Consider the following 22111-nt stretch of genomic DNA (forward strand, 5'->3'; position numbering starts at 1 on the left):
AGGTGTGTACCCAGGTGTCAGCTGGGTCCCCTAGCCCTCTCACTGTTCTCCCACTTAAAACTGTTTACATGTGGCACTGGACAAGGAATCGCGGCCCCTAAATATATTAGGTAGGCACTCTGTCATTGATATACGACTCAATTCCTTCTCCCAAACTGGTCAGGTCCCCATAGCAGCTGGGTTAGTGATGACATTCCAGGGTCCCCTCCATTTCCCCCACCAGGACCAACAGGTTCACTAGTATCACCTTACTGATGGGCCTGTTCTAGAGACTTCTGCATGTAGACATCAGTGTATACTAGCAACAGTGACCCCCTTGACATGTGTCTAAGTAACCACAAAATGACATAGCAGGGAAAGTTTTTCACTAGATGGGAAATTGGCAAATCAAGAAAAGTCACTGTAACCTTGGACATCTTTCAGCCAGGATGCAGCCTGTACAAGGGCTAAGAGGATGATGACGTCTCACCTGCTGACAGTGACAAGCATGAAAATGGCACAGTAAACTGTTGTCATAAAGTCCTGAGGAATGGACTGCATGTAGAAGGGACACTGTGCGCTGTGGAGGTATCGCAGGGTGTAAGGATCAGTGTGTGTGGGTAAGGGCACGGTGGGGTGTGAGGATCTGTGTGTGTGGGGAGATAAGGGACAATGAGTTGTGAGGATCAGTGTGTGGGTAAGGGACACTGTGGGTGTGTGTAAGGGCACAGTGGGGTGTGAGGATCAGTGTGTGGGTAAGGGACACTGGTGTGTAAGGAGCAGTGTGTGTATAAGGGCACAGTGGGGTGTGAGGAGCACTGTGTATGTAAGAGACACCGTATGGAGAGGGTCCCATTCATGTCTCATGTTTCTGAACAAATGCCAGCTTTCCTTTGTACTCAACTGGGGTTAACTCCAGGCATCCTTACACATACACAAAATTTGAATTCTGTACTGTTCCAAAATACATCAATGACATGAACTCCAATACATGATTCTGAAGCAAATGTTACAGCTGAGCGGAGGCAGCTCTGGTCTATGCCCTGCACACTATGGCTTCCTTCCTGGTGCCATGCCTAACTATATCCCCACCTTTTGGGGACTTCCCTATGTCTAAGACTCCCCTGCACCAAGTCCTCCATGCACCAGTTACCCCTCTTGCTCCCTGAGGCCGAGCCACACACCATGGTGGAGGTGATTTCAATAAGACAACTTATTTCTATGTGACAACCTGTGAATGTAGACACTGCTGGCACTAACACTGGCCACTCTGGTGGACACAGCAGCATGGATGCACAGGGAAATGGTACAGACAGCACAGGATGTGCTTCCTCCCTAGCTAGCCAGGCCCAGCCTGGACACACAGCCAATCCCACCCTGCCTGAGGTTGTTGTACCCATAGGTGGGAACTGAATGCCAAGGCCCAAAGCCAGCCCCGTGCCCGGCCCAGAGCTCACCCAGAAAGGACTACTGCAAAGCCCAGTAGAAAGGATTTATTTATAGTCAACAGGTGACACAAGCCTTCCTTTAAATTCCATTTTTTTTTTACAGTAAATAACGCATATTTCCCTCCTTCCCATGCAAGATAGAGGTGTATTAATCTACAACTCTATTTTAATTGTGAAAAAATAAAGTGTCTCCCTTTATAATCAGACTGGTAGCGTGGATATTATCTGTGGTAATGGATAGGGTTGCTCATTCCTGGACTGGTTATTTGGTTAAGTCCTAAAACATCAGGTTGAAAAAATCCCTCACCCAGTAAAAATAAATACTGCAACATGAAGGACATGAAAATCTACGGCACCCTTTAAAAACATCTCCAGAGCAGCAGTGTGGGGCTCATGGGGACCAGCAGGGCTGCGGCTTGAACAGACAAGCCCACAGACTACAGCAGGGGCCAGAGCCCTACAGATCACGGGACATAACTCTGGCCAGCTGCTTGCGACCTCCAAGGAGTCTGCCCACCACAGCACATGTGCTCTGATCCTGGGAAGCTCACCATGATTGCAAAACGACTCTGTGTCCAAACAAAATTCAAACAAATAAGAAACCCGATCTCATCTTCGGGATTCAGGATCCTGCCTGGCTCACAGCAGTGGCCACCATTCCTCCAGCATGCCACGGCTGCACTGGACACAGGAGAAGGGACACCAGTCGCTGACGCCAGGCTGCCTGTCACCCTGCAGCCCTCCCCAAGGAACCAGAGACAAGGATGGCAGCGGGGTGCTGCAGCAAGGCCTGCGCTTTATTGTGGGTGATCTGAAGGAACACGGTTGGCCAGCAGGAGCTGGGCCTTGCTCTTGGTCCTGGCCACACAGCCCTCAGCCACCATACATAAATAGGGACAGACTCTGCACAGGTGGCCCCTCCAGCTGCGGAGCAAGAGCCCACTGGTAAGGGGCCTCGTGCCCAGCCTGGCACTGAATCCGTCCCAGTGGTGCCGGCCATGGGCATCTCCATGCTGGCCAGGCAGCTTCAGTCCAGCTCGATGGGGCTGCTGTCATCCTGGCTCTCTTCCCCCTCCTCCTGCTCTGAGGAGCCCATGAGGCTGCTCAGCAAGTTCCCTAGAGGGAGACACCGGCCAGTGATGATTAATGCACAGAGGCAGTGCTGTCCTGGAGGCCCGACCTTCCCAAGGAACCCACTACCCAGGTCACCATTCAAGTAGGTTGTCTAGAAAAGACACACCCAGCCATTTGTCAATACCCAGAAACAGTGTTGTTCTGGAAGTCTTACCCTCCCAAAGGAGCTTGATGCCCAGGTCGCCATGCTTTGCAGGAAAACAGAGCTCAGAGGCCCAGCTGGCTATAGCTCTTGGAGGTCACACTAGGAATGTTCCTGATGACTAGGGATGGGGCAAGACAAACCCCGAACCTTCATCAGCAGAGGAGTTTGGAAGCCATGAAGGAGCAGCTCAAGTCCCATGACTACCAGAGAATCTGCACAGCACGTAAACCAGAGCCCCAAGGCCACATCTGAGATACCTTACACCCACCTCCTGTGTGCACATCTCAAATGTACAGATTCACACTGACCACGTCTCTGTAACCCTAGGAGTCCTCTATTCCTGAGAGTGAGAGACGGTGGGTGTTCTGCAAGGATGTAGATGCTCTTCTGCCTGCATTTCCCTGTGGCCCCTTGGGTACGTATTTCTGGGGGGAAAGGGGACTTGATGGCTCTAAAACTCTGTGGGATGGACAAGTATATATCCTAACAACCCTGAACTGCTACTCCAAACTGAGATATGTACAAATGTTTCCAGAAATGCCAATCCCTCAGTGCCGCTCAGGCCCCTGAGGCTCAGGCAGGAGAAAGCAGTAGTGCTCACTGGCGACAGCTGAGCCCTGCTCACACTCCACAGGAAGCAGGTTCAAGAGAGATAAACATCATAAGAAAAGCTAGGTGTATAGGCTTAGGATCTCAGCACTTAGGAGGCTGAGGCAGGCAGATCGAAGTTAGTTTAAAGTTAATATGAGTTATAGGTAGTGAGTGACCTTGTCTCAAACAAGTACCAACAATAGGTAGGCAGGGTGACAGACTTGGCTTTAAGCATCCAAGACGCTGAGATAAGATCTGAGTTCAAGGCCAGTCAGAACTATATAATGAGACCCTGTTTCAAAAAACAAACCATCAACAAACTAGAGAAATACTGTCACAGTCTACACCAAGTCACTAGGACACAGCCTGTGCCCAGAGAGCCCACGTGGACTTGTTCATGGTACACCAAGCTGTACTTCCTTCCACTCCACAACACGGTGTGACTTCACACCACGTGCATGGAAGATCCCCACTTCAGCAGATAATGGCACAGTACAGCTCATGCCATGCACAATGACTGTAGAGTCACCCTGCCAGCAGCAGAGAGAGATTCTGAACGCTGAAGTGGGATTTACTACTTAGAACATGAACACAGAAGGGGAGGAGATGCAGGTCAGTGGTAAAAACTTGTCTCGTGGGTGCAAGACCTCCCATCCAGCACCAGAAAAAGAAAAGTGAACACTTAAAATGCCCAGAGGACCACACTACACTGGCCATGCCCTGCCTTGGAGGGGAGGTGCTCATATTTGGAGTTCAGACCCATCAAGTGGTGCTCAGTGGACAACCTGAGCTGTTGAGGCACAGACTTCAACAATAGGTTGGAAAGGACTGAGGGGAGCCACCTGTCCAGGACCAGATCACACGGCTCACCTAGCAAGCCTCCATAGGAGGATGTCTGCTTTGGCGGCACACCGAAGAAGAGCTGTCCAATCCTGTCGAGGTACTGCAAGAAGCAGGGCAGTAGGTCAGCAGGTGAAAAGCGCCCAACCACAGGGCCCAGCTGCGGCTGCCCGCTGTGCTCCCTCCTCCAGGCAGATGCCCAGGTGGGGAGCCTCAACCAAGTGCAAGAGCTCACCTCGTTGTACATGGGGTCTCTCCGCAGGGACGGCTGATACTGCTCGCACAGCACTGTGAACACAGCCAGCTTGCCACTGCAATAAGAATCAAGGATGACTCCCAGTGAGACCTGTGGCTGCACAGACATTCACACAGCACCCAGCACCTGCCCAGATCACTCACCCGTCCACAGCCAGCAGCAGAAACCAGATGAAATTGAGCAGGGGTTGAACGAAGGGTGGCCCATCCTCAATGGATGGGTGCTTCTGTGTGTACGTTGTAAAGACCACCAGTGCACTGTTCTTGTTTTTCAAACAGAGAAACCTATATGCGAGAATATCTAATGAGTGAAATCCCACAGGCAGACTCAGGTTTCCACAGATGCCCACAAGTGGCAAATACAACACACAAGACCTTGTCTGACAGTAGCACCCACACTATCTGGATGCCTGGTGTCTCCACAGGCCTAACGGGGTGCAGGACACTTGGGAGGCCAGGGTGAGTCCTGGGGGCTGCCTCTCACAGGGCACAGATCCTTCCACACACTGGTGAAGGGATTAAGCCTCAGAAGGAAAACAGCTTTGAAGATCAACAGAGCTAGAAGATGGGGACAAGATGGGTACTCACTCCTCAACCATGGCCTTTGCTTTCTCCACATCTGCCTGCATCTGTCATAGGAGCACATGGTGCAGGGGGCTGAGTAGGAAACTGACCCTGATGCTGTGCTGGGCTCTAGGCAGACTTAGCCTCTGCCTAGGATGTTACCTCAGAGGCCCCAAATCCATCAAGAAAAACGTGGTCCCCAGTACTTGAGTGGGGAGACAATAGCTGCAGTGCACGCCCAGAGTCAGGCTGGCGAGCTGGAGATATTACACAGTCCCTTTGTACAAATCATGACAACTGGCCATGGTGGCGTATGTCTGCAGTTCCAACACTTGGAAAGCTGAAGCAGGCCAACTGATCTAGTTCTGTGGTCAGCCAGGGCTTTACAGTAAGAACTTGTCTCAAAAGTAAATACAGTACTCTGAGTCCCCACAGCAGACCCTCCTGCCACTATCCGCACAACAAAGTGTTTTTGTGGATGACCACAGGAGAGCACTGTTCCTTGGGAAGGGGAGGCTGAGGCCTGAAGAAGTAGATGAGATGGCTCAGTAGGTAAGGCGCTTGTCATCAAGCCAGATGATGAGTTCAATCCTAAGACCAATATGGTGGAGGCAGAGGACTCCAGCAAGCTCCCTCTCACATTTTCACATGCTCATCACAGCATGTGTGTCCCTGCAACTCCCCTCTCTGTACACACTAAGTCAATCAATAAATCTGTAATTTAAAATACCCAGTTTGAAAAACAAGTGCAGTGCCTTCCTGATTTGGGCAGGTGCAGACAAACTGCCCTATAAGCTGCGGCCGTGCCTCCATCCTCCAGGGCAAACACAAGCTGCAGACTCCTAGGCAGGGTGGTTGGCAGAGTGCAACTGTGGACACTGTGTTATCTGAAAAGACAGCCTTGGGCCTGAGGTTCTCCCTCCAGCACTGCAGCCTAAGGACAAGGCAGCCTATTCAGGGCTGTCTCTGCTCCAGGCTGGGAGCTCCACAAAGGCCCCACAAAGTCCTCACGGGCACTTACTGTAGCACAGCCTGGGCCACGAACATGTCCACCTCACTTCTGAAGCCTCGGGCGGTGGAGTACTCAACCAGCATGTTGGCGCAGCCCTCACCGTCAGTGGAGTGCAGAAAGTGATACCGAGACTCACAGTAGTTTTGTTCTGTGAAGGGAAAGAATCTGCAGATGGGCACGTGTGAGCACGGGGCGCACAGAGCCACCCACTCCTCCTTCCCTGGTCCAACCCATTTGCCCTGGGCACACCTGCTGCCTTTTCTAGGCCACTAACCCTGGAACAAGCTATCCGTCTGCACAGCTGCTCATGCCTGCCGGTTACCAGCTTCCCTGTGCTCAGAGACCCAACACCAAACAGCTCAATAGACACCCAGCTTCCCTTCTCCCTGTTCTAAGTGTCTGCCCAACCCTTTTATGCATGTGAGCTGGGTCCACAGCAAGTTACTTCTTCTGTAATTACTACTAACTACTCAGAGGGCCCTGGCTAAGGGAGGCTCATTGGCACATAGTGAAGAGCATCAATGTCTACTATGTTTAACCCTAAGACCTAACAGTAAAGAATGCTGGGAATCCTGAGTAAGATCAAGGAAGAACCTGGGATTCCTTCTGCTCTTGGAGCTTTAACAACAGAAAGGAGGAAAGGAGCCTCTCAACACCAACAACTGGGGTCCCCCAGCCCATAACCCACCCACAAAGGCCTTTTCTGCCTAGGATTTTTGGGTATCTGAGAGCAAGAGAGCAAGCAGTAATTAAGGCAGACCCTCTTCTTTCCCAGCCTGCTCCTGTCTGGCAAACACCCTCGGGGCAGGGCACTCTGGGAAGTGACTAGTAGACTAGCCTGGGCAACTTAGTCTTGAAGCAAGTATTTGGGAGCCCCTAACCCCCTTCCCCAGGTAGCCATGGTTCCTGGGATGGCTGTGGCCTGGGCTCAGTACCTCACTCATTCCCAGGAGGCACAGTCACTACAACCTCTCTCAGATTTCTACTGAGTGGATCTGAGAATCCCCTGCTGGCAGCCCCATCGTGCAGACTGACTATTTTCAGACCATGTAACAGGCATGTACTGCATGTACTATGTGAGGCCTGGGCCACAAGTGACAGGCAGCTTGCTCTCAGCCGGAGGACAAAACAGCCCTCAAGAGGAAGGCAGCACTCTGAGGCACACAGTAGGCACACGTGGCACCTGCACTCCTAAGCTCTGGAGCTTGAGGGTTTTCTCTGAGTTTCCCTGAAGATCCTAATCTTTCAGTCTCCAGAGTCCTGACTGTCCTCTGGAGTGAAGGCAGAGTACAGTGCCCAGGAGGGTGGAGGAGACACCATAAGCCCATAGGACATAGGAAGTCTGTCCCAGCACAGTTGCTATGGGGGGTGCACCTCTGGGTGTACAGCTGCTGGACTCTAAGAACTAGGTCAGGTACACCCTCTGATTGCATGGCTGTAGCCAGAGGGGGCGCAGCAGCAAGTCTTGCTCACAGAACTTTGACATATACCTCTGGCTCAGACCTTTGGGGTGCCTGATGCACAAAGGAGGGTGTGTGTCACAGGTCACTGTGTACTTCTAAATATGCCTCTTCTCACCCAAGCTCCATTAGGCCTAGTCCACCCATTAGGACGGCTGTAGCAAGAATGCCACCCTCACAGGGTATACAGCTCCACACTGTTTCAGAGGAACGCCACTGGGTAGGAGCTGTTCAGGTTCCAGCAGACATTCACCAAGCATGTGTCTTGTGCCCAAGCCAACTCAAGAGCCAAGACCAGGTACAACTGCAGTCCACTCCATGGAAAATAATCTAACCAGGGCTGGAGAGATGGCTCAGCAGTTAAGAGCATTCATTACCTGCTCTTCCAAAGGTCCTGAGTTCAATTCCCAGCACCCACATGGTGGCTCACAACCATTTGAAATGAGATCTGATGCCCTCTTCTGGCCTGCAGGCAGACACACTGACAGAATATTGTATACATAATAAATAAATAAATATTAAAAAAAAGAAAATAATCTAACCAAAGCTCACTGAGATAAACATTAAGAGAACTACAGAGCAGGGAGTCACCAAAGGGATGGGATGTGGATGCTCACCGAGGAAGGAGGAGTGGGAAGTTGTGGGAAGAAGAGCGTGTGACCAACCAGGTTAGAGAATCAGGACAGAGATTGGAAAGGAAGCAGCACCACTCCCCAGGGGTCCCTTATAGGCTGTGGAGGGTCCATCCAGGGTCAGTTTACTACCAAAGCAGAAATCCTGGACTATCTGGTTCAAAGACAGGCTGATGTGCTTCCCCCATGGCCTCTCCCAGCTTATCAGCAGGCAAGTACACAGAGGATTCGGCTGCTGGCTGAAGGTAGGGACCCCATGCCTACCTTTCCAAAGCGTTAGGGCCAGCAACTGGTGGAGCCGAGGATGGCCCAGCTTCCCAGACCCTCCACTGGACCACTTCAGGGCTCTGGACACAAAAGCTACTCGCTCAGGGGAGTTTGGATCCATCAAACTGAACACTTTAGCCAGATTTTCTGCAAATGACACAATCGGACCCTTACCAAAGGCACATGTGAGGTGTCCCACGTCAACAAAAATTTAGCACTCTGTGAAGAGGCTAGAGAAGTACTGTATGTTTAAGACTAGCCTGGGATACAATAGTTAGACCCTGTCTCAGCCCTCCTCAACTACCCCCTCCCATTATATAACTTCAGTGAAAGTCCAAAAGCCATTAGAGTGCTGCTGGGTGTCCCACATGCACTGTAGGTCTGGGGCCTTCTCTGGCTGGCTTGCCCACTGCCCTTCTGACTACGTTGATGTGGGTGGGCCATGCTTGGAGGCAGTTCTGTGGTAGCAGAGGACCAGCAGGAAGGCTCCAGTTGAGAGCAACTTCCCCTTCTGTAAGAGCAGAAGAGGCCACAGGGCAGTTTGCAGGAAGGGCTCTAGTAGCCACATGCTGGCTCAGTGGGATTTGCTGCCAACAGATCTGTAGTGTGTACCCATGGGATCAGCTGGGCATGGCCAGTGTGATCACCCCATGACAAAATCAGTCCTGGAGTGCAGAGACCACCAACCCCCACCCCCCACACCAAGTGGGACTAGAACTAGTGAAGGGACTCTGGAGGAGATCAGTCACAGAAGCCCATGTTGATGGGCTACTGCACACTGCAACACGCAGTGTGGAGTCCTCACCCAATAGCTCATCAGCTACGTCCACCTCTGCCTTCTCCAGGGATTCAAGGACCAGCATGGACAAATCAGCCGCACTGTTCTGCTGCAGAACAATCAACGTACAAAACCACGGTTAGCAACAGGGTCCCCTAGTCCTTTAGAAGAGTTGAGGTAAAGCAGGGGGCTGCAGGCTCTGCAGATGGCACCTGTAAACACATAGGGATACTGCCTTGCCAATGAGCAATACAGCTGGGTCACTGGCAACTGGCAACCAGAACCAAGCCTAGAGCTCCAGTCACAAAGGTCCCACAGCAACAGCCATGGAGATTAGGACCCTATGCCATTGGTGGTCAGAGCCCAGGACAGTTTGATATACCCCACCCTCACCCCCAGGCCTTTCCCCATGGTGGCAGCACTTACCTGGCCATGACTAAAGAAGAGCAATGCTCCTGAGTACATGAGCTCCCGGGCCTCTGCATGTTTGCTTTGGGACATGTATCTGCAAAGAAAGAAGAAAAACCCAGCCATGCACCATACAGATGCCTACAAGGGGTGCTTGCATTGTGTTCTATGTGCCAGCTAGCCCTGCCTGGGGTTGCTACAAATGCCAAGGTAAAATTTAACAGAATACCGCTTTTGAGTATGCTGGGTGCTGTAGTACGGCTCTGGCCAGCTACTCTGAACAGCAGATATATGGAAGGTTCTGAGGATACAGATCCTATTAGCAATACACCCACCTGAACATGCAGGGTACCCTCCACCCCAGGTCCAATAAATAACCCAGGGAGAAGCCAGAGCAGACTAAGATGTAACTTCCATGATGGGACAGGGAAGATGGGCACTGTCTACCTCAAAAGAGAAGGACTGATATGCATGTAGGGGACAATTGAGGATAGATCCCTGAAGAGAACGGCAATACAGCAACTCTACCAACTTTAGTTGTCACCCTCCACACAACCTGTGTACAGGCCCAGGTGTGGACGCCCTCACCCTTATACTCAGCAGGTGTGATGAGTGTCCCACCATCACCCAAGAACACAGTCAAGGTCCCATGGACAAATCTAGAGTTTAAGATGACTACACAAAAGCATTAATAGTACAGGCAACACTCAAATCAAGTCTGGGGGTGTGATGTGACATCACCAGAATGGATGTCTCTTAGGGGTGTAACTTCCAGATACCCTCAGTGAGGCACAGGTACCCAAACACCTTGTAGTTGCAGTGACAGTAAAGCCAGCATATGAAAGCCAACACTGTTAAGATGGAAGTCACCTGTCACTGACTACCCTTGGGCCTTGTTAGCACCACTAGAGGCAGTGGCCCCATAGAGTTACCAGGCATTCTGGAGTCCCATCACTAGCCTGGCAGATAACTTTACTGTTGTGTAGTTATTCCTTCCAAATTGTAGTAATCCCTCCTGGAGGGAGCTCCTTAGTCCTAGAGAAGTAAGCATACATACACGGCGTAGTCAGGCCCTAAAACTTAACAAACTTCACATAGCCTCTCCCCAAGGCTTTATGAACAGTAACAATTGGTGGGGAGAATGGACCCACCCACAAGCTGAAAGCTGTGCAGGGAACTCCAATGATGCAGCTATATCTGAGTCATCCATTGTTCTGTAGGCCCTATGAGCTCAAAGGCTCAGTAAGCCGGCTGTGGGTTCAACCATTTCTTTGGTCTGCTGGTAGTGAATAGATATTTGTTCACGTCTCTGCAGGAAGAGTCACACCACACAACTGGTGCCCAAACAGAATGGGTGGTGACCTGTGAAAGGATGGACTATCTATGAGGCAATCCATCATGTTTTCCTTTCCCCGTGTGGGATGGAATGGAGTACCTCCTTGTTGGAGTGGTGGGTGCATGCTCCAGGCCATGGGTGACAAGACATGCAACCAAGGCCAAGCTCTCTGAAAGCAGAGCATTCTTAGGTAGAATCAATAGGTGGCCATCTTCTTGTACTTGGTATTGGATGTCATGGACATGTTACCCAAGCCACTGATGGACTAGAGACTGTACCTCAGTCCTTGAATGTAGCACATAAGGTAACAAGTTGCACTATCAGGTACATAGCCTTTGTTGTGGGAAAAGACACACGATGTCTCCCATCACATTATCCCCTGGCAGGAAAAGTAGAAAAAAGTTAGGATGAGAGTGAGACCCAAAAACTTGACTGGGAAGAAACTAAGATTGGGGAGGAAGAGAACATGGTAGAAGTTACAGAAGAGACCTCACAAGTCCAACCTTTAAAAGGGAAAAGCTCATGATTCAACAAGCAGACAAGCCAAGATGTAGGGCCCATGGGTCTACCCCTGCTCCTGGGGTTCATCTTGAGGACAGTTTCTGGTCAGCCAACTAAAATATTTTGTTTGTTCCTGTGCTCCCTCTGCTCAGCCTGGTGATTAGCTGTAGGGCATTGTTTACTCCATCTTGGGTGTGGCAATTTCCTGGGAATTCCTTGTGCAGGAGTTATGTATTTAAGGATTTTCCCAAGGTTGAATCTCCTTTCAAATGACCCAGGTCTCTTGTGTGTTCTTTCAATCTCCAGGACCTTGCCCGGCTCACATACAGTACAGTAGCGCACGAACTGTACCGAGAGGGTAATGCAGAATCAGGTGATACACCAAGAAACTACAAGGGAGCACTTAGCATCTGAACTGCTTGATGGGGCAAGACTTAAACACATAGTCAAAGGGCCTGTCACATCTACCGCTGCACTGCTCCGGAGGCTGCAGAACACAGCGAGCAATGGGATCAATCTAAATGCACTGCAAGCATAGAAAATAGGTAAAATAATTATTTGCCACCCCTTGAGACAAAGATCGCACAAACTTAGGTGACAGGAGAGAAATCAGCCCTGGTGTACTGGCTTCTAAAGCTTCGAGGGCCGCCTGGTTATTGCTGGCTGAGGTCCCCGTGAATATCAGAGAATTAGAGAGAGCAGAGGAAAGACAGGCATCACTAAGGACACTGCACACGAGAGAAATGCTGCCCAATGCTCAGTTCACTAAGTCAGACAGAAGTGTGTTCACCGAAGAGTCAAGACCAAGGTTGATTGAGCAGGGACCGTGGACTGGGATGGGCTTTGCTAGCCCCATGGTGAGACGTGATCTTCATGACGTAGGAGAAGCTCTAGCAGATCTGAAGGACTGACATGTAAACCAGATTCAGAAAATAGCAAAGGGGAGAGCAGCGATGATTTAAAAAAAAAAAGGAAGAAAGAAAGAAAAGAAAGAAAGAAAGAAAGAAGAAAGAAAGAAAGAGAGAAAAGGGTGTGCCCAGGCCACTCAATGGCAAATGTGGAAAAATCTGTGTTAAATTGGGATTGCTGGAAAAATATAACAAACAAAAATATTAACAGAGTCAAGTGCTATGCTCATGAGCTTCTCAGAGGATTTAAAACCTGAGCAACAATCCATAAACATCATTGCAAAAACAGTACAGTAACAGGGTGGGAGTTACTGTCCCAGCACAAAGCACACTGGGATAAAGACTTCTCAGACTGGGGCTCCTTTCAGCAGTAGTGGTCTGGAAGTAACTTAGAGTGCCTGTCAGAACTGAGGAACCAGGTCCAGAGGTAATCCAGGAGTTCCTGCCTCTCTTGGGCCTGAGCCAAGGCAAGCAGTAAGCCTGCCCAGCAGAACACCAGGAACAAAGACCCACAGCAGTCCTGAGGCAGCAGCAACCCAGGATGACATTAATGGTTCATGGAAAATGCCTGTGGCTTCTGGAGGCCAGATAGGGTGCTGTCCCCAACCATGGTACTGGACTATTGTCTCAAACATTTCATTTGTGACAGAACAACTGATAGAAGTCATGAGATCTTCCCTGCTGGTCCAGGCTTGCTACTAACTCTTTTTTAGGATCCTCGTAGCTGCTCAAGACCATGGACGCTTATTTGGAACGGTTAACTGTGCACCTCCAGAACGCTAACCCTCTAAGTATCTTGCGGATGTGTAAAAGCATGTAGAACAGGAGATAGAGAAATTAAGGAGTTTAAACAAAGACAGCTTGACTGGACGAGAAAGGCACTCTGAGAAACAGTAAGGGCACTGGGTGAAAACTGCACTGCCAGGTGTGAACTGCCTCTGTTAAACTGTTGGCCAGGGAGGCCCCGCAAACAATAAAGGCTACATGCTAGAACCAGATGCTAAGTCCCTACTGTTAAAGATACCACATGCTTTGGCTGCAGGACATGTAGGAATAAGGCCTAGATCTCCCTACTCACAGACTTTTGTAGTGCCAGGAGGCACTGAGGCTGGTGGGGATAACTGTTACTGACTGTTTGAAAGGTTACGGACCCTTCAGACTACAGTACCAACATGCCAGGGAAGATGGGCAAAAGTCCATAGCCAACAAGGCCACAGGTCCCGAGGGAAGACTACTGCTATTGCTTTGTTAAGTGGGTAGACTGTGCAGGTCAAATTAAACATTTGTATTTTCCTCACCGATTACTGCTGCTGCCCCTCAACTGGTCAGGGAAGGAAGTTTCTTTTTTGCAATGGGGGTGTAGTTTAGAGCCTCATACAGATCAAGTTTCTTAGGACTGTTGTGGGACAGTAGCACCACAGTACAGTAGCTAAGAAATCTGCAACTTCCAAGATGCAAAAGGCGGCAAAAATAGTAACAACTGCTAGATAAATAAGATATATTCACCAGCTAAGCGGTCTGCAGATGCAGCTAGAAATCAAGGGATACAGTCACTGTCTATACTGGGGTGGTCTTTCCAACGAGGATGCTGCCTTTGGATCATCCATGCTCCTCTTAGTATCCCCTCATCCACACTCTTGTAAGTAACCCCAATAAACTCATTGGTTCACTAAGCTAGACTTGAAAAAATGTCTGTTGGTGCCCTACTGGGTGAAGAGACGCTTGTTCAAATGCTGTGCTCATAGGCAAACAACCTCATGTTGCTATCAGCATGAACAGAGACTACACAGGTACTGTGTTTTTCATGAGTCACTGGTTTAGGGTGGCTTGTGCAGGACACCAGACTCCCGAGTCCTTCTAAGGCTTAGCAAGAGAAACACTCACTGAGACCAAAGGAAGTGTCCTTCAATGACACATCAAATTCCCGAGATCTGAATCTCCCACTGACCATGTCCTACCTTACTGGAATTACCTGTTGCCAAGTCAAGGGAAGATTGTAAAGATAAAAGTCCCAGGCAACAATTAAAACAAATCTCTCATCACAAAATTCCTGGAGTGGGGTGGGGGTGTGTGTGGGTGTTCCTTCTGGGTGACTATCCAGGCTGGGTGCCCCAAGGCCATGGGACAGATGAGGGTAGTCAGCCTTCCTTGGCACTCAGCTCCAGGCACAAGGCCCTGTGTGACACTCAAAATCACCTTCTACACACAGAGGTAGCTTTGCGCAGCAGGGAACAAGCTCTGCCGGCCCCAAGGAGACTCACAGAAGCCATCTAACCCACAAAGGAAGGTCTGTGCCAGGACTCCAGCTGATTCTGCTCTTACTGGCTGGGCACACTGAGTCACGTGTCACCCCAGCACTCTGTGTGTGTGTGTGTGTGTGTGTGTGTGTGTGTGTGTGTGTGTGTCTAAGGACAGAGCTTAGTAGAGTGCTTGCTTGGCACACATGGAGGTCCAAGTTGCATTTCCAGCACTGCAAAAACTGGGTATTGCTGTACATACCTGTATCGTGGCACTTAGGAGGTAGAGGCAGGAAGAGCAGAAGTTCAAGATCATCTTTGGTTACGAGTTTGAGGCTAGCCCTGACTACACGATTCATGCTAAAGAGAAGAAATTGGAGCTGGACAGAAGCTGCCCCATGAGCTAGGGAAATGTCTCAAAGAGCTGACTGCATGCTAAACAAGTGTGAAGACCCGAGTTCATGTCTCTTGCACCTACATAAAATCCGTATGTGGGGGCTAAAGAAATGGCTTGGAGGGTAAGAGCACTGGTTGCTTTTCCAGAGGACCTGGGTTTGATCTCCAGCGTTAAAGGTCAGCTCAGAGCCACCTGTAATTCCAATTCCAGGGGACCTCACGCCCTCTTCTGGCCTCTGTGGGCACCAGGCACACACGTGGTACAAACATTCATTCAGACAAAACACCCATACACAAAATACACACACACACACACACACCACCAACAACAACAGCAACAAAAACCCTGGTGTGGCTATGTGTACTTGTCACATTGTTTTGTTTTGTTTTTTTTTTTTTTTTTTTGGGTTTTCAAGACAGGGTTTCTCTGCAGCTTTGAAGCCTGTCCTGAAACTAGCTCTTGTAGACCAGGCTGGCCTCGAACTCACGGAGATCCGCCTGCCTCTGCCTCCCAAGTGCTGGGATTAAAGGCATGCGCCACCATCGCCTGGCGGCTATGTGTACATGTAACCCCAGTGCTGGGGTTGCTTCATGTCAGTCCAGCTGCAATAGTGAGTGCTAGGTTCAATGACAGACTCTGTCTCAAAGAAAAAAAATGTTGAAAGTAACTGATGAAGTAACCCAAAGTGGACCTTTGGCCTTCAAATGTGCAAGCACACAAATGCACACCAAACAACACAAAAGGAGGGATAGGCGCTCATCTAATATGTTCACCCAGCACACATGTCCATGACTTGGTGGCCTCAGACCCAAGGGTGTGGTGTGCATAACACACACTGGAGGGTTTCTTATTAAACATTTCTTTATGTGACTTTGGCAAATACGGTTACGGGCTATAAGAATAAGAATTCAAACAGGTCCCAGAAGAGCCTGTTGAGAAGCACTTTCCTCAGATTCCATCCTGCAAGGAAGCTAGCTCCTTAACACACAGGATGCCAGAAGGAGGTGAAACAACAGGATGATCTCAGGGAGATGAAACTTCCCAACCTGCAGGAAGCTCCTCAAACTCAGGAAGAAAACAACTCCATAGCTTCAGGAAGACTGAAGCCCGCCGGCTTTACTGGGCCCAAGAATCACAAGCTGCAAGTAGTGCTGAAACTTTTGGACAAGTTCACCTGCTTGAAAGCTGCCTGTGAGGCTCAGACCAACTGACCTGTTAAGGGAATTCTCCAACCTGGTGAGCTGGCTACAGGCTGTGCAGTATGTTCCACGGTTCCAGCTTTTGTCAACTGTCAACCATGCTGGGGTGAGCTTTGGTGATACAGCTGTCTTTGTATCATTTCTGCTCCCGTAAGTAACCCCTCATCCATATTCATGTAAGCAGCCCTAATATAGCTCATTGGTTCAGCAAGTTGGACTTTGGTGGTATCTGTACTTTTGTCTGTCATTCCCTATCTGTGATGTTCATGTCTCCTCAGGAATACTGTTACACTATCACTTTGTAGGACAGGAAGTAGAAAATAGTGGGGGAGTGGGTAGGCTGAAAGTAGAAAGCCTCCTCACCCACACAAAGCAACCAACACTGGGGTCCTGGAGGACAGCATGGTTGGTGGTGCTGTCACGGCAAGAAAGACAAATAGCTTCTAACTTTCTGAGATACCAACAACCAAGCCTGCAAAGCTCATTCCTCCTCCTGGAGGACACATCTGGAGAGACAAGGTAGCCTGCCACAACAGGACCATGGCTAGGTCGGGGGCACTGAGGACTCTGAGGCCAAATTTCTGTAGACTGTTTGGCTCTTCATCTCCCACAAAGGCTAAGAGTGGTGAGGTTAAAATGGGGTTGTGACACAAAGGACAGACTATGCTATAAATGCGGATCAGACTCAAAATACTTTGTTGAGAGAACTAGAAAGCCACACTGATGGAGAGCCTCTCAACCATTGTACAGAACCAAAAACCAAGTAAAAATAACTGTGCTGAATAACAAACAAGCTGCCTGAGAATACTAGCAGGAGAGGGAACCAGGGGTCATGGCCAAAATCAGCAGCACCATCTTGGAGTTTTCAAAGTAAAAAATTTAAGCAAATGCTCACTTTAAACTTTAAAACCAGGACTGGTGAGATGGCGTAGCTTAGCAGGTAAGTGTGGCTGCCACCAAGACTGACCCTCAAGGGGACAGCTGACTCCTGCATGGTGTCCTGACATATTAACATGTGTATGCAATGGAACAAAGATTTATAAACTAGTGCCTCTGAGCAGTATGATGTCTCTGGTAGTCCTACCCCATGGAATGACCCTGAGCCTACGTAGAGCACCACAAGAAACCCTGGGTCCCCAGTTTTCCTCATATTCAAGTGGTTCAGGGAAGCTGAGACCCAGTTAAGTTCTGTTTTTTTTTTTAAAAAAGATTTATTATGTATACAACATCCTACCTCTGTGTATGCCTGCACACCAGAAGAGGGTGCCAGATCTCATTACAGATGGTTGTGAGCCACCATGAGGTTGCTGGGAATTGAACTCAGGATCTCTGGAAGAACAGTCAGTGCTCTTAGCCACTGAGCCATCTCTCCAGTCCCCTAGTTAAGTTCTGTAATGAGTACTGGGCCCCAGTGGAATGCTGTGTCCCTGGACCACTACACTCCAGTCCTCTTGATGGCTGGTTCCTTGTAAGCTGATAGCATGTGGCCTCAAACAATGAAGAGGCAGAACTTGCCCATCACCATCCCTAGTTTACCTTGACCAAGGGAACTCTATCTGGTCACATAACACTAAATTAACAAGAAGTCACAGTGGTGGGGCTGGTTCAAAACAAAAACAAGTTTATTCTGGAAGATCCACTTTGTGGATTTATAAAAAAATGGAACCGGGTGGTGGTGGCCCACACCTTTCCTTTTCTTTGTTAGGTAAATTGGTATCTTACATGTATGTCTGTGTAAGGGTGTCAGATCCCCTGTAACTGAGTTACATGTGGCTGCTGAGAATTGAACCAGGGTCCACTGGAAGGGCAGCCACCACTCTACATCACTGAGTCATCTCTCCAGGCCTTTAATCCCAGCAGAGGCAGGCGGTTCTCTGAGTTCTGAGTTCGAGGCAATCCTGGTCTACTGAGTGAGTTCCTAGACAATCAGAAAGTCTGTCTTGAAAAACCAAAACCAAAACCAAAAAAAAAAACAAAAAAAAAAACACACCTGGATGTATTCCCAATGTTTCAGAAATATAGCAGTGATTGGCCTGCTCCATAGAGGAACTCCTGCAATCCAGAGCTGTGTCTGTTCCTTTGTTCTCAGGAATGTTTGGGCCAGTTGGCTGATCCTGGCCAGTGACACAGCTCAACTCAGAGAAAAATAACCATTCAGCTGGCCTGATGACATAGGCCTGTCATTCCAGCTACTTAAGAAGCTGAGCCTTGAGGATCAAGAATTCTAGGCCTGCTTGGGCTACAGAGTTGAAGGCACACTGCCTCAAAATTCTAAGTTAAAGAAAGGGCTGTAGTGTATCTCAAACGTAGAGCCCTTGCCTAACATGAAAGATGTCCTGGGTTCCATCCCCAGCTGCACACACACACACAAAAAAAAAAATTAAAAAACTAAAACCAGTTAGTGTATCAATCATTAGGTAGTCACTTCTACGTGTAAAACTTAATTTTTTTTTTCCCCGAGACAGGGTTTCTCTGTATAATAGCCTTGACTATTCTCCAACTCACTTGGTAGACCAGGTAGACCAGGCTGGCCTAGAACTCAGAGACCTGCCCGCTCTTCTGTGATTAAATGCATGGGCACGGTGCCTGGCTATAGATTTTTAACTAAAGGACAAAGCAAGTACCTTCCCAATATAATTACAGAGTTAGAAAAAAAAAAAAAGGCACTCCGGACACTGATGAAACCAGATATAGCCAGACTGGTTTGTATTTATAGCATCCGGTTTAGTACACAGAAAATTCCCCAAGACTGCTCTGTAGAGAACCGGCAATTAGAGCGAGGACTAATGTCTTTGTTTAGCTGATAGTCGGTGACTAAAGCCCCTGCTCCTAATCCAGGTCACCCAGCAGATAAATCAAATGGGGAAGTCTTTGAAATCAAGGATGCCAGGGCTCACCCCTCACCTGGCAAGGTACTGGACGGAGCAGTGTTATGGAAGTACTGCAAGGCTAGTCTCTTTGATGGCTTGGTAACTCCCACATGTGGCCTTGATCACATGCCCTTTACCAGGCTCACTCTGGGCACGTGGGGAGAAAGTGGGAACTGTCCTCAAATGTAAACACGCATGAGCGCTAAAATGAGTCTTCAGCCCTCCACGGGGCTTCAAAGCAGTGAGGCCATTGTGGAAGGTGTCACACGCTGTCATGGTAGCTTCATCCAGCCCACAGAAAACACCATGCCAGGATCATGCCGGAGGGGAATGACTGTGGGAGGAGTCCCACAGCGCACGGGGACCCTAAGTGACAGGGACGGGTAGCTGAAAAATGTGCAATTGGCATTGTACCGCTCGGCAGACACAATAATGTGCACTTTCCACTCCTTTTACTGTAGACCTAAAACTAGCCTAAAACAAACAAAGCCGATGGAAACAAAAAGGTCTAAGGGGCGCAGAGGCTAAAACCACACCACGAACACGGTACAGGAATGCTGCTATCTCGCAGTATGGACTGAAGGTCGAAGAGGGGATTATCAGCAGGCAGATGCACACGGGCAGGAACCTGGAATCAACCCTGCAGATGGCCTCGGGCTGGCCCACGATGTCTGCATCTGACCACACTTAAGCCGGTTGTGCCACTCCAGTCACTGGCCACAGACTGGAGGACCAGGAGAAACTACTCTGAGAACAGGACCTGACTACCGACGGGAGGCCCAACACAAGGCGAGAAAGAGGGTGGGCTAGGAAGAAGGAATGGCGGGAAGAGAGGCCTATAAGGAGGGAGGAGGCCTAAGAGAGAGTAGAGAGGCCCGGGGAAGGGGAGGCCAGAGAAGTTGGCGGGGGAAGGACATCTGGGAAGGGGAAGGAAGGACGGGGAAAGGACAGCGCAACCAGAAAGGTAGGGACCCTGAGAAGCAAGGCCGAGAGAGGAGGAGGGGGAAGCCAGATAGGGAAGAGGAGGCCCTGCCGAGTAGTCCAAGCCCGCCGCCCCCGCTCCGACCCGCGACAGGCAGCCGCGCGAGCAAATGAGGATGCGGGGCGCCACAGACCAGCCAATGAGCAGCAGTAGAGGCGGGGCCTCGGCGCCAAGCCACCGCCCGCGCCCACCTGAAGAAGAGGGTCCGGTACATCTGGTGCGCCTCGTAGTAGTCGCCCTTCTCGACGCTGGCACGCAGCTTGCCCTCCACGCGCTGGACGCCACCACGGTTGCGGGCGCCGTTGCGGGCACCCTCCTGCTCTGCCATCGCCGCCGCCGCCGCCATGGGCCGGCGCTCCGCGCAGAGCTGACGCTGTCGCAGGCGCGGTCGGCGGCGCCTCCCGGCTTCCGTCCCTGCGGCCACCGCACGCCCTCTACGGTGGCCGCGAGGAGCCTCGTGAGGGCGGGCGCACCGTGGTCCGCACGTGATCAGGGGCGGAGCCGCGGAGTCTGGCGGGATTCTCCAGTGTCACACGAGGCCACACCCCCGGCGGGTCTGCCAAGGACCTTGCTAGCCTGGGCGGGGAAGAAGCGGACGGGGTGGGGTCCGCGAGCTAACACGCGTCCAGGAAAAAACGTGCAAGTATTCACGCGAGAGTGGGCGGGACCAATGTCTTGGACGGGGCAACACTCTGGTCGAGTGTGGGGTGTGTATGTGTGCAGTCACTGCACAATGATGTGCGCGTGCCTGTGTGTATGTGTAGGTGTGCAGTCATTGTACAATGTTACCAGCCGCGTAGGCTGCGCGCGTAAACTGGGCCAGAGGACGCCGCGATGCGCCCCCGAAATTGCCCTGAGCACGTGGACACATTTTAGGACGTTTGACCTGCCTTAAACCTACCTGCTCGGGAGCTGAACAGCTGAACGGTAGTGGCACACGCCTTTCGGTAGTGACACACGCCTTTAATCCCAGCACTTGGTAGGCAGAGGCAGATGGATCTCTGAGTTCGAGGCCAACCTAGTCTACAAGAGCTAGCTAATTTCAGGACAGGCACCAAAGCTACAGAGAAACCCTGTCTCAGAAAAACAAAACAAAACACAAAAAACAAAAACCTGCACGAGAGTGCACCTCCTGGCAGCAGTCATCCTGAGTGACATCAGGAACTGGGCAGTATGCTCAGGCTAGACCAAGAGAGACCAAGAAGACCTAGCTGTGATTGAAGCAGGTCACTGCAGGGAGGGGAGGCCTAGCCATGATGAACTGGGAGCGTGGGTGTTGAACAAGCTGAGTGTCATCATCCTTTAAGACTCAGGATACAGAACACCACACAGAATCTTAAAAAAAAAAAGATTTTGCGTGCTGGAGATCAAATTCGGGGCCTCCACTCTTGCTTAGTCACTGAGCTACACACTCCGCCTTCATTTTACCCTGAAATCGGGTCTCAAAAGTTTCTCAAGTTGGACCTTAACTCCTGCCTCAACTTCCTTACTATCATGATTCTATGCCTGCACCCTGGTCCAGTTGGACGGGCATTTTATGCAAACACCCCAGTGTATTCTGGAAGCATGGTAACAAATTATCAAGTCCACGCTCACTCTTCTGTGATGGCAGATTATGCTCAGTGGACACAACCACGTAAAAGCCACATGGGCACAGCAATACAACACCAGGTCAGTCTACATGATGATCCAGACACCTGCTAGGTGACAAAGGGGCAAGTGATGCAAGCAGCATGAGTGTGATACCAGGGGACGACTTGTCTGAATGGGATAGAGTGGTGCAGTTTGTTATAAATTCTTTCTGGAATTGTCCCCCAGACAGGGTATCTCTACTATGCTGCTCTGGCTGACTGCCCTGGAGCTTTCTCTGTAGACCAGGCTGGACTTGAACTCACAGAGCCCCAAGGTTATGCTAGTGTCCAGCTCTCAGTGTCTGTCTCTCTCTCTCTCTCTCTCTTTCTCTCTCTCTCTCTCTCTCTGTGTGTGTGTGTGTGTGTGTTTTCGATCCACCTGCCTCTGCCTCCTGAGTGCTGGGAGTACACACCACTCCTGGCTGACATTCTCTAATATTTTTAGATCCCAGTTGACAGCAGGTACCCAAATCAGGAGAGCAAAGCCCTGATAATAGGACTCTTAGACAACAAAAAACCTGGCAGTGGTGGTGTACA

At 50.1% G+C, this 22111-nt stretch overlaps 1 protein-coding gene across 2 annotated transcripts; it reads right to left on the bottom strand.

Moving 5' to 3' along the window:
- Window positions 1-1457: 1457 nt before the first annotated feature.
- Get4 (guided entry of tail-anchored proteins factor 4) lies at window positions 1458-20334 on the bottom strand. 2 transcript variants are annotated; one of them, XM_048436942.3, is made up of 9 exons: window positions 20135-20334; window positions 9532-9610; window positions 9133-9211; window positions 8325-8474; window positions 5978-6116; window positions 4537-4677; window positions 4373-4448; window positions 4168-4240; window positions 1458-2543 (listed from the first exon to the last, which is right to left on the bottom strand). In XM_048436942.3, exons 1-9 carry the CDS (start codon window positions 20287-20289, stop codon window positions 2455-2457), a joined length of 981 nt encoding a protein of 326 aa, XP_048292899.3. In that variant the 5' UTR covers window positions 20290-20334; the 3' UTR covers window positions 1458-2454. The 2 variants fall into 2 exon arrangements, with proteins under 2 accessions (XP_048292899.3, XP_048292898.3); XM_048436941.3 differs by having other exon boundaries at window positions 9133-9214; window positions 20135-20330.
- Between the last annotated feature and the right edge of the window lie 1777 nt (window positions 20335-22111).

The sequence above is a fragment of the Myodes glareolus genome, chromosome 2 (genome assembly GCF_982192425.1).
Source record: "Myodes glareolus chromosome 2, mMyoGla1.1, whole genome shotgun sequence".
Classification (NCBI taxonomy): Eukaryota; Metazoa; Chordata; class Mammalia; order Rodentia; family Cricetidae; genus Myodes; species Myodes glareolus.

What these genes read in the sequence shown, in the direction of transcription:
- Get4 (XM_048436941.3), bottom strand. Translation starts at nt 20,289, where the DNA reads ATGGCGGCGGCGGCGGCGATGGCAGAGCAGGAGGGTGCCCGCAACGGC. An exon ending in TCTTCTTTAGTCATGGCCAG is followed by an intron (nt 9,215 to 9,531) that starts GTAAGTGCTGCC and finishes ATTGTTCTGCAG; the next exon opens with CAGAACAGTGCGGCTGATTT. An exon ending in CGTAGCTGATGAGCTATTGG is followed by an intron (nt 8,475 to 9,132) that starts GTGAGGACTCCA and finishes TGTCATTTGCAG; the next exon opens with AAAATCTGGCTAAAGTGTTC.